The sequence below is a fragment of the Cherax quadricarinatus genome, chromosome 1 (assembly GCF_038502225.1).
Source record: "Cherax quadricarinatus isolate ZL_2023a chromosome 1, ASM3850222v1, whole genome shotgun sequence".
Taxonomy (NCBI): domain Eukaryota; kingdom Metazoa; phylum Arthropoda; class Malacostraca; order Decapoda; family Parastacidae; genus Cherax; species Cherax quadricarinatus.
Window position 1 is genome coordinate 90467743 of NC_091292.1, and position 12828 is coordinate 90480570.

Here is a 12828-nt window from a genome sequence, read left to right on the forward strand (position 1 = left end):
CTCCATTGTTGTTGGAGGTATATAGGGCTACTGACTAACACCGCTGCCTCTGCTGCCGCCTTCATCAACACTATGTAAGGCTTATCTTTCAGTGGCCCTTATACACCCAACAACAAACAACACACCACCACTCGTGACATTCTTAATGCCATATTTTATTCATTCTAGAGTATATATCATGTTTCTATGTTATTAATATTGTTTATTATGTCATATTAAATGGATTGTGTAAAGGTAGAAAGTTGAAAGTGAACATAGATAAGAGTAAGGTGATGAAGGTATCAAATGATTTAGATAAAGAAAAATTGGATATCACATTGGAGAGAGGGAGTATGGAAGAAGTGAATGTTTTCAAATGTTTGGGAGTTGACATGTCAGCAGATGGGTTTATGAAGGATGAGGTTAACCACAGAATTGATGAAGGAAAAAAGGCGAGTGGTGCGTTGAGGTATATGTAGAGAAAAAAAAAACATTATCTAAGGAGGCAAAGAAGGGAATGTATGAAAGTATAGTGGTACCAACTCTCTTATATGGGTGTGAAGTTTGGGTCGTGAATACTGCAGCGAGGAGGCGACTGGAGGAAGTGCAGATGTCCTGTCTAAGGGCAATGTGTGGTGTAAATATTATGCAGAAAATTTGGTGTGTGGAAATTAGAAGGCGTGGAGTTAATAAAAGTATTAGAGAGGGCTGAAGAGGGGTTGTTGAGGTGGTTTGGTCATTTAGAGAGAATGGATCAAAGTAGAACGACATGGAGAGCGTATAAATCTGTAGGGAAAGGAAGGCGGGGTAGGGGTCGTCCTCGAAAAGGTTGGAGGGAGGGGGTAAAAGAGGTTTTGTGGGCGAGAGGCTTGGACTTCCAGCAAGCATCCATGTGTGTGTTAGATAGGAGTGAATGGAAACGAATGGTTTTTGGGACCTGATGAGCTGTTGGAGTGTGAGCAGGGTAATGTGAAGGGATTCAGAGGGGTTCGGGATATTGGCAGTTTGGAGGGATATGTTATGTATCTTTATATGTATATGCTTCTAAGCTGTTGTGTTCTGAGCACCTCTGCAAAAACAATGATTATGTGTGAGTGAGGTGAAAGTGTTGAATGATGATGAAAGTATTTTCTTTTTGGGGATTTTCTTTCTTTTTGGGTCACCCTGCCTCGGTGGGAGACGGCCGACTAGTTAAAAAAAAAAAACAGAGAAACTGGTTATTTTTATGGAGCCGGACTTAAGTACTGAAAATGGGAAGTACAATGCCTGCACTTTAAAGGAGCGGTTTGGGATATTGGCAGTTTAGAGGAATATGTTATAATCTTTATATATGGTTCTAAACTGTTGTATGTGGGTGCCTCTGCAAAAACAGTGATTATGTAAGAGTGAGGTGAAAGTGCTGAATGATGATGAAAGTATTTTTCTTTTTGCGGATTTTCTTTCTTATTGGGTCATCCTGCCTTGGTTAGAGATGGCCGACTTGTTGAGAAAAAAAAAAAAAAAAGCTATAGAGCTGATATTAGTGTCATATTGAAGGACTATCTTGTCCTGTCTCCCAACACAATTCCTAACATATGCCAGAAACAGACCTCTCTGGAACACTTTTTTGAGCGACATGGATCCAGTGACTCTCAAGCTGGTCCTAGTGGCATTAAAAAACAAAGAAGGGAAGTAATCCAGGATAAGGACTTGGTATGTGAAGTCTTTATGGAAGGGGATTCCCCTTCCAAACAATTGTAAACACCTCCATCCTCTCCCTTCCTCCCATCTTCCATACATCACCATGTCTTCAATAAAGGTAAGTGTGATGTTATTATTGTTTTATTCTTCATGTATCATTATTTTCTGTGTAGGTAAATGTATATTTCATGTAGAAAATTTTTTTTGTTAATACTTTTGGGTGTCTTAAACAGATTAATTGGATTTCCATTATTTCTTAAGGAGAAAATTAATTCGGAATTCGTCAGATTCAGTCACTCTCTCTGGAACAGATTAATTACAAAAACCGGGGGTCCACTGTACATTAATTCTTGTGGCAAATATTATTTCGGTTTTTGGCCGATCTTCTGGAATGGATTACGGCTGATAACCAAGGGTCCACTGTATCTTACATTTTATCAAATGAGACCAAGAAATTACAAGTACAACCATAAAAAACATACGAAAATGCACCACAAAGTTGCTGTTTTAATCCAAAAACCTGATCTCACATTTAGGCCAAAATTTACCGCTCACAGCTTATCTGAGTGAGCTGAGCTCATGGCGTAGCACTATGGCTTGGACCCAGGCCATAGAACTATGGGACGGTCCCTCAAAGGGTCCGTCCCATAGTTCTATGGGACAGACCTGCCCATATCATCCACATGTCCACAAGACACATTTCTAGATCAACAAGCTCTTTGTGAGGTGTTAAGAATGAAACATTATTCTTCCCATACATTATTCACAGCATAAGTTGACATTTCATAAGTAATGCCAATTTCAGGAACTTAACTCCTATGAATTATGAGTCCACCGTAATTATGAGTCCACCGTACTTAACACCTTTATACATAAATTCCAAAATCTCTAATTTTTCATGGAACTTCAGTGTTTTAGGCCAGTATTTCACCTCATAATCTTATCTAACACATGAATTACATGATGGTGATTGTTAAGGCACATAATTACTAGCGAGTAATTGATGAAATGAGTTAAATTTGTATACCTGATGTCACCAGGCAATACGAATTTTGTTACATTTTAAATTAATCTCAAAGATAAACACTCATGTTTTACCTTATAACCTTATACATCATATAATTTATATGCTAAAGATATACTTCATGGAAGGTATTTATAAATATCTTTTTTTACATGAAAATTTTCCCTAGGTTTATATGGTCACTAAAGTCAAATGGGGCATAAGTCCAGAATGCATCTTGCCATGACTGATTCAAACAATCTGTTTTAGGCTATATATAAAATTTTCTTTAATCTAGACATCCCCAAGTCCAAATTAACATGAATAAGACAAAAAAACTCTACAGAAAAGCTGGCTATCACTTTGAAAGTGATAACTTTCCAAGTTATCACTTTCCCACTGTACAAAAATGGTAATGATGATTATTTTTATCCATTTAAAATACAAGTACATAATAATAAGCATTAAATTTACTTTTGTGCTCTCAGGTTTAATGCACATCTCTACCAGTGCAATTGTAAGGAGAGAAATTCTATTATTACTGTACCATCATATTAGATTTATTTATCTATAAATGTTTATAAATAAACACAGGAATAAAAACTTACGTGCTTTGTCTTTATTTGCCAATGACTGGTTTGTTATGGGATTCATCATTACATCTGCATTTTCTTCAAGCATGTGTGCAAAGTTCTCAGCACTGGCAGACATTGAACTCAGAGACGCCGATTCTCTTTTCTTTGATCGTTTCTGTTTATAAAAAAAATTACGATTAACTCAGGGTGATTAAAGCTTCAACATAAATATAAAAATATTTATTAGGATGAATTCAGGGTATTATAGCCTCAACATAAACAATATGAAAATAATAAGTTCTGAGGTGTAAGAAAGAAAGGTGACCGTATCCTTCCTTCTGTTATGTATTTGTCCCGACAGGCAAATTCCTAACATGAATTAAAAATCTGCCTCAGAAAGATAACTGGCACTATTATAGAACTAAGTTCCACCATTGGATCATTATCACTATTATTTAAATAATGCAGTATCTCAATTCTGAAATACTATACTAAGTAAGATATAGCTTCACTACTTGAGCACTAAGCTACTTCAACATTATATCTGCTTTTTAAGTCTGAAAATCCACTGTTGCCCTTAAACATAACTTTTTGTGCATATTTGCATAGGTATGCTCCTGCCTCTTACAAGTGCTGGACCATCATGACATGATCTTGGATAAATAACAAAAAAGGCACAATACCGTGACTGGAACGATACACAAATAACCCGCACATAAAAGAGAGAAGCTTACGACGACGTTTCGGTCCGAGTTGGACCATTGACAAAGTCACACTAACCAGAGGTGGAGCAGGATGGCTATATATAGGCAGGAAGAGGTGGTGGTAGTAGTAGTAGTAGTAGTAGTAGTACAAGAGTTGTATATAATACCGACAAGATGAAATCAAGACACATGCACAACACCCGGGCATCCCCATCATAGACGTTTCGCCATCCAGCCAGCCACTGGATGGCGAAACGTCCACAACAAAGACAACCAGACGCCGCACATGTGTCTCAATTTCATCAGTAGTTGTAGTAGTAGTAGAAGAAGAGGTAGTGGTAGTGGTAGAAGTGGGAAATAAAAAGGACGAGCCAGTCAAATACAAAGGAAGGGGAGCACTGCAAGAGAGCTAGATGCCCACAGAGGGAGAGCAAGCGCACAGAGGTGCGTGAAAGGGAAGTGGTGAAATAAATGAAGAAGGAACAGAAACACGAGACAGGAGAGAGAAAGACAACCCAGAGGAGAAAAGGAAAGAGGAAAGGGGAAGAGGAAGAAGAAGAAAAAGAAAAAGAAAAAATGAGGAATCAGGTTAAGTCACGGGTGTTCTGAAGTTTGGAGCATTTTACAATGTAGTGGGAGAGGAAGGCATCTACAGAGACAAAGCCAGGGCTAAGGTTCATACAAGGAAAGTTGTGTATTAGAGAGGATTCAACTAGATGGCGACTGTTCAAATTGGAAGTAGGGAAGACAGTTTTAGCAGAAGACCAGTCAATAGGATGGCAGTTAAGCGTCATATTCTCTCCAACTTTTTTAATGTTCTTCCCTCTTTTAAACCCCTCTTTCGATCTTAGGAGGGTGCTCTTATTGCTACCCGGCATCGTAAGAATCAGAATCATTACGATTTCTTGAGTCAGCTTCGCTTCCTACGTGACTGTCTTGCTGAACAAGTTCTGCCACCTTCCTTCTCCCACTTCCTGAAAACCAACCCACTGGGCACTCCCTTTCCTGATCATGCCCGTCTCCTACTTCAACAGCTCATTCTTTCTACTAAATCACAGGTTGAAGATGCCTTCTTTACTTTCCGTCAACGTCAACGTGCTCTCCTTGTGGCTCTACCACAGGATCTCTGTAACCTTCTCTCTACCATTGCCTTTGACACTGCTCGCCTGAATGCACAAATTCATTCTTCCAAACTACAGAATAAACTTCAACGTCTCAACTCAGCTAGCCCTTGGTCTAAATTCTCCCTCACTGACTGTGTTACTAATCTGTCTTCTGTCTCACTCTCTCAGTATGAGCTTGAACTTCTTGGTTTTGGCCTTTCCTTTGCCACTTCGCCTACTCCTCGCGCTGGTATTTCCCTGATTAGCTCTTTTGATTCCTTTCGTCAATCTCGCTTCCGTAATCTTCCTGACTTGTCCACTTTTCGTGGTGCTCTCCTTCCTGCTCTTGTTAGTCTGTTTTCTAAGAATCACCACCTTCCACGCCATTACCAACTTGCCCTTTCTTCTCTTAAATCCAACACTAACATTGTCATACTATCTTCTGACAAAGGTAATTCGGTAGTTATCCTTGATCGTGAGGATTACCTCCGTAAAGCTGATGTCTTGCTCTCTGACTCACGCACCTACACTCCTCTCGTTTCCAACCCTCTTGATCGCATCAAGAGAACTTTCAACAAAAAACTAAGGACTCTCTCCGACCTCTGTCCTCCTGACTTTGACCTTGTTCAACGGTTTCGTGTCATCTGTCCCTCTCTTCCCTATTTCTATGGCCTTCCCAAAACTCATAAACCTGATATTCCTCTTCGTCCTATCATATCCTCTAGAGGTTCTGTCTCTTTTTCTCTTGCTTCTTGGCTGGCCAAAGCCCTCACTCCCTTTCTTGGTACATTTTCTCCTGCCCACCTCCGTCACTCTCAAGACTTCATTGAACGGGTTCGCTCTCTCCCAACCTGTAAGATGCTTAGTTTTGACGTTGAGTCCCTCTTCACCAATGTCCCTCTTGATGATGTCCTTGATTTCCTTAGAGAGAGAAGGCCCATGAAGGGTTTCTTCATCTCCCTATCCCCACTGATGTCTTTCTTGATCTGATCCGCCTCTATGTGGACTCTAACTCCTTTTCCTTCCAAGGGAAATATTATTCTCAAACCTTCGGTGTCGCTATGGGCTCTCCTCTCTCTCCTGTCCTTGCTAATCTTTACATGGAATACTTCGAGACTGTTCTTCTTCCTACCCGCGATGTGCAACCTTCACTCTGGCTCCGCTATGTGGATGACATCTTTGCTCTGTGGCCTCATGACTCCAGTCTCTTCCAACCTTTTCTTGAAGCTCTTAATAATCTTGCCCCTTCCATTAAGTTTAAAGCTGAATGGGAATTTAATTCCTTGCTTCCTTTCCTTGATGTCCATGTCCACCGCTCAGATACAGGTTTTTCCTTTTCCGTTTACCGTAAACCTATGCACAGTGGCATGTACATTCACTACTTTTCCTATCATGCTTCCCCTGTCAAGAAAAGTGTTCTTATCTCCCTCTTTCTCCGTGCCCTCCGCATCTGTGATCCTCAGTTCCTTCCAGCAGAAATTTCCACTCCTCATAATTCGTTCTCCCGTCTTGGCTACCCTTCCCATTTCATAGACTCTGCCCTCTCACGTGCTAAACACAATTTCTTCTCTCCTAAACTCTCTACTCATGAGAACTCTTCTATCCTCTGCCTTCCCTACATTTCCGGTCTTTCTAATCTCAACAATTCTCTCCGTCCTTTAGACATCAAGCTTACCTTCCGCCAGACTAACACTCTTCGCACTAATCTCGTTCATACCTCTCCTCCCTCTACAGATGTTCCTGGTGTCTACTCTATTTCTTGCTCCTCCTGTCCTCTTCAATACTTCGGAGAAACTGGTCGATCTCTTTCTGACAGACTTAGGGAGCACAAAAATAGTGTTAGGCTTGCCGACACTAACAATGCTCTTTTCTGTCACGTCAGAGATCATAGCCATCCTATTGACTGGTCTTCTGCTAAAACTGTCTTCCCTACTTCCAACTCGAACAGTCACCGTCTAGTTGAATCCTCTCCAATACACAACTTTCCTTGTATGAACCTTAGCCCTGGCTTTGTCTCTGTAGATGCCTTCCTCTCCCACTACATTGTAAAATGCTCCAAACTTCAGAACACCCGTGACTTAACCTGATTCCTCATTTTTTCTTTTTCTTTTTCTTCTTCTTCCTCTTCCCCTTTCCTCTGTCCTTTTCTCCTCTGGGTTGTCTTTCTCTCTCCTGTCTCGTGTTTCTGTTCCTTCTTCATTTATTTCACCACTTCCCTTTCACGCACCTCTGTGCACTTGCTCTCCCTCTGTGGGCATCTAGCTCTCTTGCAGTGCTCCCCTTCCTTTGTATTTGACTGGCTCGCCCTTTTTATTTCCCACTTCTACCACTACCACTACTACTACCTCTTCTTCTTCTACTACTACTACAACTACTGATGAAATTGAGACACATGTGCTGCGTCTGGTTGTCTTTGTTGTGGACGTTTCGCCATCCAGTGGCTGGCTGGATGGCGAAACGTCTATGATGGGGATGCCCGGGTGTTGTGCATGTGTCTTGATTTCATCTTGTCGGTATTATATACAACTCTTGTACTACTACTACTACTACTACTACTACCACCACCTCTTCCTGCCTATATATAGCTGTCCTGCTCCACCTCTGGTTAGTGTGACTTTGTCAATGGTCCAAGTCGGACCGAAACGTCGTCGTAAGCTTCTCTCTTTTATGTGCGGGTTATTTATGTATGATCTTGGATATTCTGGAAGACAAGCAAAATGTTGATGTAGTGTACTGAAGTGTGAGCAAGTTAACATTTATGAAGGGTTTCAAAGAAACTTCTTAGTTGGAATTGAGTCCTGGAGGTGAGAAGCAGAGAGCCTGCACTCCTCTAGAGGGGTGGGGATGTAGAAATTTGATGGGTCATTTGAACTGTGATGTCTGTGCACATCTGGCAAGTTGACTATCTAATGAATGATGATGATGATGAAGGTGTTTACCTTTTAGGGTCTCCCTACCTTGGTGGAAGATGGCTAGTGTTAAAAAAAAAGTTTTCATGATTTACTTCTTATCATGCAAAGTCATGAGACAACAAAAGAAAAGACAGCAACCTGGCAGAATGCAAAATGATTATATAAAAGGCCTATATTTCTCACTCACAAAACAGGACAACAGTACATCCCTGAATTGGTCTACCAATTTATTACCATCATTTATAATAATAAACAAATTTATTAAAATAATTTTAACTATAGCACTTAATTCTGATTAGTATGTTGAAAATTCATAAAGAATTAATGTAACAATTCAACAGAGCATCATAGTTCCCCCCCCCCCCCAACCTGAACAGAAACTCTCATTCCTTGTAAGTCATTGATAAATGATTTACAAGGAACATATCCATCACAGCTTGGTCATTGACAAATGACCAGGCTGTGATGGATATGTGGGGCAGCAGGCCACTAGTAGCAACAGCCTTGTTGATCAGGCAAACACCAGACAAGCCTGGCCCATGGCCGGGCTCCAGGAGTAGAAAAACTCAGAACTCGTTAAAGTTAAATTAAAGGTAAAGATATGTGCTAAAACTTGTTAACAAATGCAACAATTCACTGGAGTGAACTACTGAAGAGGATCACTGACTAAGGCTGAATGATATAGATCTATTTTATTTAGTGTTTCATTTTTTGGGTTTACTTTTTTCAATTGGTATTGATGACACTTATATTCAAGTACTGTATAATTACACATAATGTGAGAAATCATGAAAACACTTGGAATTTCACTATTTTTTCACAGTGGTTGTTCTGCATATTGTGATATCACCTGTTTACTGTGATCCTATTGCACATAACTACAAAAAATTTAACTGCAGAGCATATGCATAATGAACAATCCCCAACACCATGTACAATGTGCAGGGAAATTGGAGGCTTAAATAAAAGCTTCTTGAGTGTAAGATTTAATTCTCAAGCAACGTGTGCCACACTAAAATTCCCTACAGAAGAGGCTGCTGCCATAATTACATTTTCATTAAATATGTATTTTTTACCGCTATTTCCCACTAAAAAGCTAATTGAATTACTTGCAAAAGCACATGCAAGAAGGAAAAGAAAAGGAGAGAAAATGGAATACTATATCATTTGTAAAATAATGAGTGAGTAAGTTACTGATAATTTCAAGAGACAGTATTGTGGATAATTCTGAAAATAATATAGCAGTTCACTGCTATACAAATATTTTAATTATTGAAGATTAGATTCAACATATATGGTGCACAATGTAGTAAAGGAATGTTAATCAAATTAAATAGACAATCCTAAGTGTACAATTGATAATATAAACAAAAGACCAAGAAGAGTCCAACTATTGTAATATATAATTATGTATCAATAACTTACAGATGAGGCTTTTCCTTTTTTCTCTTTCTTTTCTGCTTTATCCATGTCAAAATCATCATCTGGAAAATAAATTAAACCATTAGCACAAGACTACAATCCAAAAAACATTGTTGTATACCTACCTTGTTGTATACCTACATTGTTGTATACCTACCTTGAGATAAATTAAGTTTGTGGACTTCAGTGCAGCACATAAAGTATGGTCTGCACTGCTTAGTTTACATCTTAAGTACTGTATGACATAATATACTATCTTTATGATATCCCTGCATAAGCATATACAAAACTGCACAAAATATTATATAGCCTCTCCTCACTTAGTGATGCACTTGTTTACTGATGACTCGGACTTGTGATGGGCTCTCTGACCAGTGTGCAAATCTAAATAATGTATATTAGAGCTGATTTCCTCTATTCTGTTTGTTACAGTATACAGCACACTACTGTACAAACATTTAAAAATATACAGCTAGCCCTCCATTTTCGCGAGTTCCACTTTCGCAAGCTTCAAACATTCGTGAATGCCCAGCTGCCCAATCATATTACCAAACAAATGTGGGAAAAAAGTATAGGAAAATGCTTCCTGCTGCATCCCTACTACCCTCCCTCTTACCCTTTACAAAACTCTGTATATATAAAGAGGAAAAGGTCTCAGTTGCCCATTACAATGCTCTTCACAAGGAAGCCTGCCACTACCCCTGCCGCTACCCTTCTACCTCAACTGAACCTCAACCTGTGGCAAAATCTGACTCCGTTGCTAACTCTGATTCTAGCAATGTTGGCAGTGATACTGGCAGCAAAGAGTTCGAATCCACACACTAGACTCATCATGCCATGCAGTTACACTCCATATAATCACCTCCATTCAACTGTCATTAGTAACTCCATGGCTATCATCATCATTGTCACTGTCATCATCGCAAGTCATCAGAGTTCGTCTGCCTAACCTTACGAGTAGCGAGTGTTTTGTTTGTTCATTATATTTGTTATTAAACCATAACATGTATATACAGCAGGGCCCTCCTTTATGGTGTTCCCCTTTACGGCATTCTGCTAATACGGACATTTCAAATTATGACCATAACTTGGTATACGGTTCCCCCCACCTGACTTTCTAATAGTATAGTCACTGCACACCTCCAGTTTGTTTACATTCTCCGTGAGCTCCATGAGAACTGTGTCTTTCCATTATGTCTGGAAACTTTCCAAAATTTCAAGTGTTTTTAAAAGTTATTTCATATTTTATATATACTCTGATAATTATACTTATGTATACCTGTGTCTAAATAAACTTACACACTGTGCTGGCATGTAGGTACACATTAAAATCACTAAGAGTGTCTTATGTCTCAAGATGCCATATTAATAATGATATTAACCCTTTGACTGTTTCGGTCGTATATATACGTCTTACGAGCCAGTGTTTCAGAGTATATATACTCAGTAATTCTAGTGGCTTCAAATGAAGCAGGAGAAAGCTGGTAGGCCCACATGTGAGAGAATGGATCTGTGTGATCAATGTGAACTGTATAAAAAAAATCACGCAGCATGCAGTGCAGAATGAGAAAAAACAACAACTCTGTTTTGGATTAAAACGCCGACTTTGAAATAGTGGTGATTTTGATTAGTTTCACGATGAAAATGACCTAGAAATTGAGCTCAAAGTAGTGGAAATGTTTGATTTTTACCAATGCTCAAGAGTAAATAAATCACACCACACATCCAATACACATCAACTGGGGAGTCTAATATTCTTTCACTAGTGCACTGAAATTATTTATACCATTTTTACAAAAATCCAGTAGTTTGCAATACAGTAAATCTTCTATTTTTTGTGTGAATAAAAAATAAAAACAGAACGCAATAGTAATATAATATGGGCCTGGAGACATGATTAATGAACAGAGGATATGTTATTTTAGTGCCAAGAATGTCTGCATTGTTTATTCTGGACCCTATTTTGAAATTGGCATCTTTTTTAATTTGTGTAAAATTGGCCAAATTGCCAATTTCTGACCACTTTATTGGGTAGTTAATATTGGTAAATGGGCAGCTTCTTGTACTCAGTTGATAGAAAAAATGGAGTTCTAAAGAAATTGCTATGAGTTTGGTCGACTGGACCAATGGAATTGGCCAAAAACAGAGCTCAAAGTCGGCAAAATCACCGATACGTATACAGTGGACCCCTGCATACCGTTGGCCTTGCATAACATTAAATCTGCATACCGCTACATTTTATCGCCAAGATTTTGCCTCGCATACTGCTAAAAAACCCGCTCAATGCTGTTCGTCTGAGACATGTCTAATGTGCGCCCTTAGCCAGCCTCACATGTTCCGCCGGTGGCATTGTTTACCAGCCAGCCTCCTCGGTAACATCCAAGCATACAATCGGAACATTTCGTATTATTACAGTGTTTTTGGTGATTTTATCTGCAAAATAAGTGACCATGGGCCCCAAGAAAGCTTCTAGTGCCAACCCTACAGCAATAAGGGTGAGAATTACTATAGAGATGAAGAAAAAGATCATTGATAAGTATGAAAGTGGAGTGCGTGTCTCCGAGCTGGCCAGGTTGTATAATAAACCCCAATCAACCATCGCTACTATTGGTGGCACAGCTGCTGCTGCTGCTGTACCACCGTCAGCTGCTGCTGCTGCTGTAGTACCGTCTGCTGCTGTAGTACCGTCTGCTGCTGCTGTAGCATCGTCTGCTGCTGCTGTAGCACTGTCAGCTGCTGCTGCTGTTGTACCACCGTCAGCTGCTGCTGCTGCTGTTGTAGTACCGTCTGCTGCTGTTGTAGTACCGTCTGCTGCTGCTGTAGCATCGTCTGCTGCTGCTGTAGCATCGTCTGCTGCTGCTGTAGCACTGTCAGCTGCTGTTGCTGCTGTACCACCGTCAGCTGCTGCTGCTGCTGTAGTACCGTCTGCTGCTGCTGTAGCATCGTCTGCTTCTGCTGTAGCATCGTCTGCTGCTGCTGTAGCATCGTCTGCTGCTGCTGTAGCACTGTCAGCTGCTGCTGCTGCTGTACCACCATCAGCTGCTGCTGCTGCTGTAGCATCGTCTGCTGCTGCTGTAGCATCGTCTGCTGCTGCTGTAGCACTGTCAGCTGCTGCTGCTGCTGCTGTATGTAGCACCGTTGTTGGTGTGGCTTATTGAGAATACCAAGAAACAATTAACCCCAGAGGGTTAGCCACCCAGGATAACCCAAAAAAGTCAGTGTCATCGAAGACTGTCTAACTTATTTCCATTGGGGTCCTTAATCTTGTCTCCCAGGATGCAACCCACACCAGTCGACTAACACCCAGGTGAACAGGGAAAAATGCCTGGAACTAGTGCTCATATTGGTGAATTTAAAGCCAGCAAAGGTTGGTTTGAGAGATTTAAGAATCGTAGTGGCATACACAGTGTGATAAGGCCTGTTCTGGAAGAAAATGCCAAACAGGACCTA

At 40.2% G+C, this 12828-nt stretch overlaps 1 protein-coding gene across 2 annotated transcripts in view; it reads right to left on the minus strand.

Annotated features, from left to right (window-relative positions):
• The window catches only part of Noc1 (Nucleolar complex protein 1), a 197057-nt gene that overhangs the window by 12567 nt on the left and 171662 nt on the right, over window positions 1-12828 (minus strand). For both annotated transcript variants that reach the window (XM_070083842.1, XM_070083835.1), the window contains 2 exons: window positions 9382-9440; window positions 3271-3412 (listed from right to left, as the gene is read on the minus strand). In XM_070083842.1, coding sequence (XP_069939943.1) covers window positions 3271-3412; window positions 9382-9440 — 201 coding nt within the window. The remainder of the gene's footprint in view (window positions 1-3270; window positions 3413-9381; window positions 9441-12828) is intronic.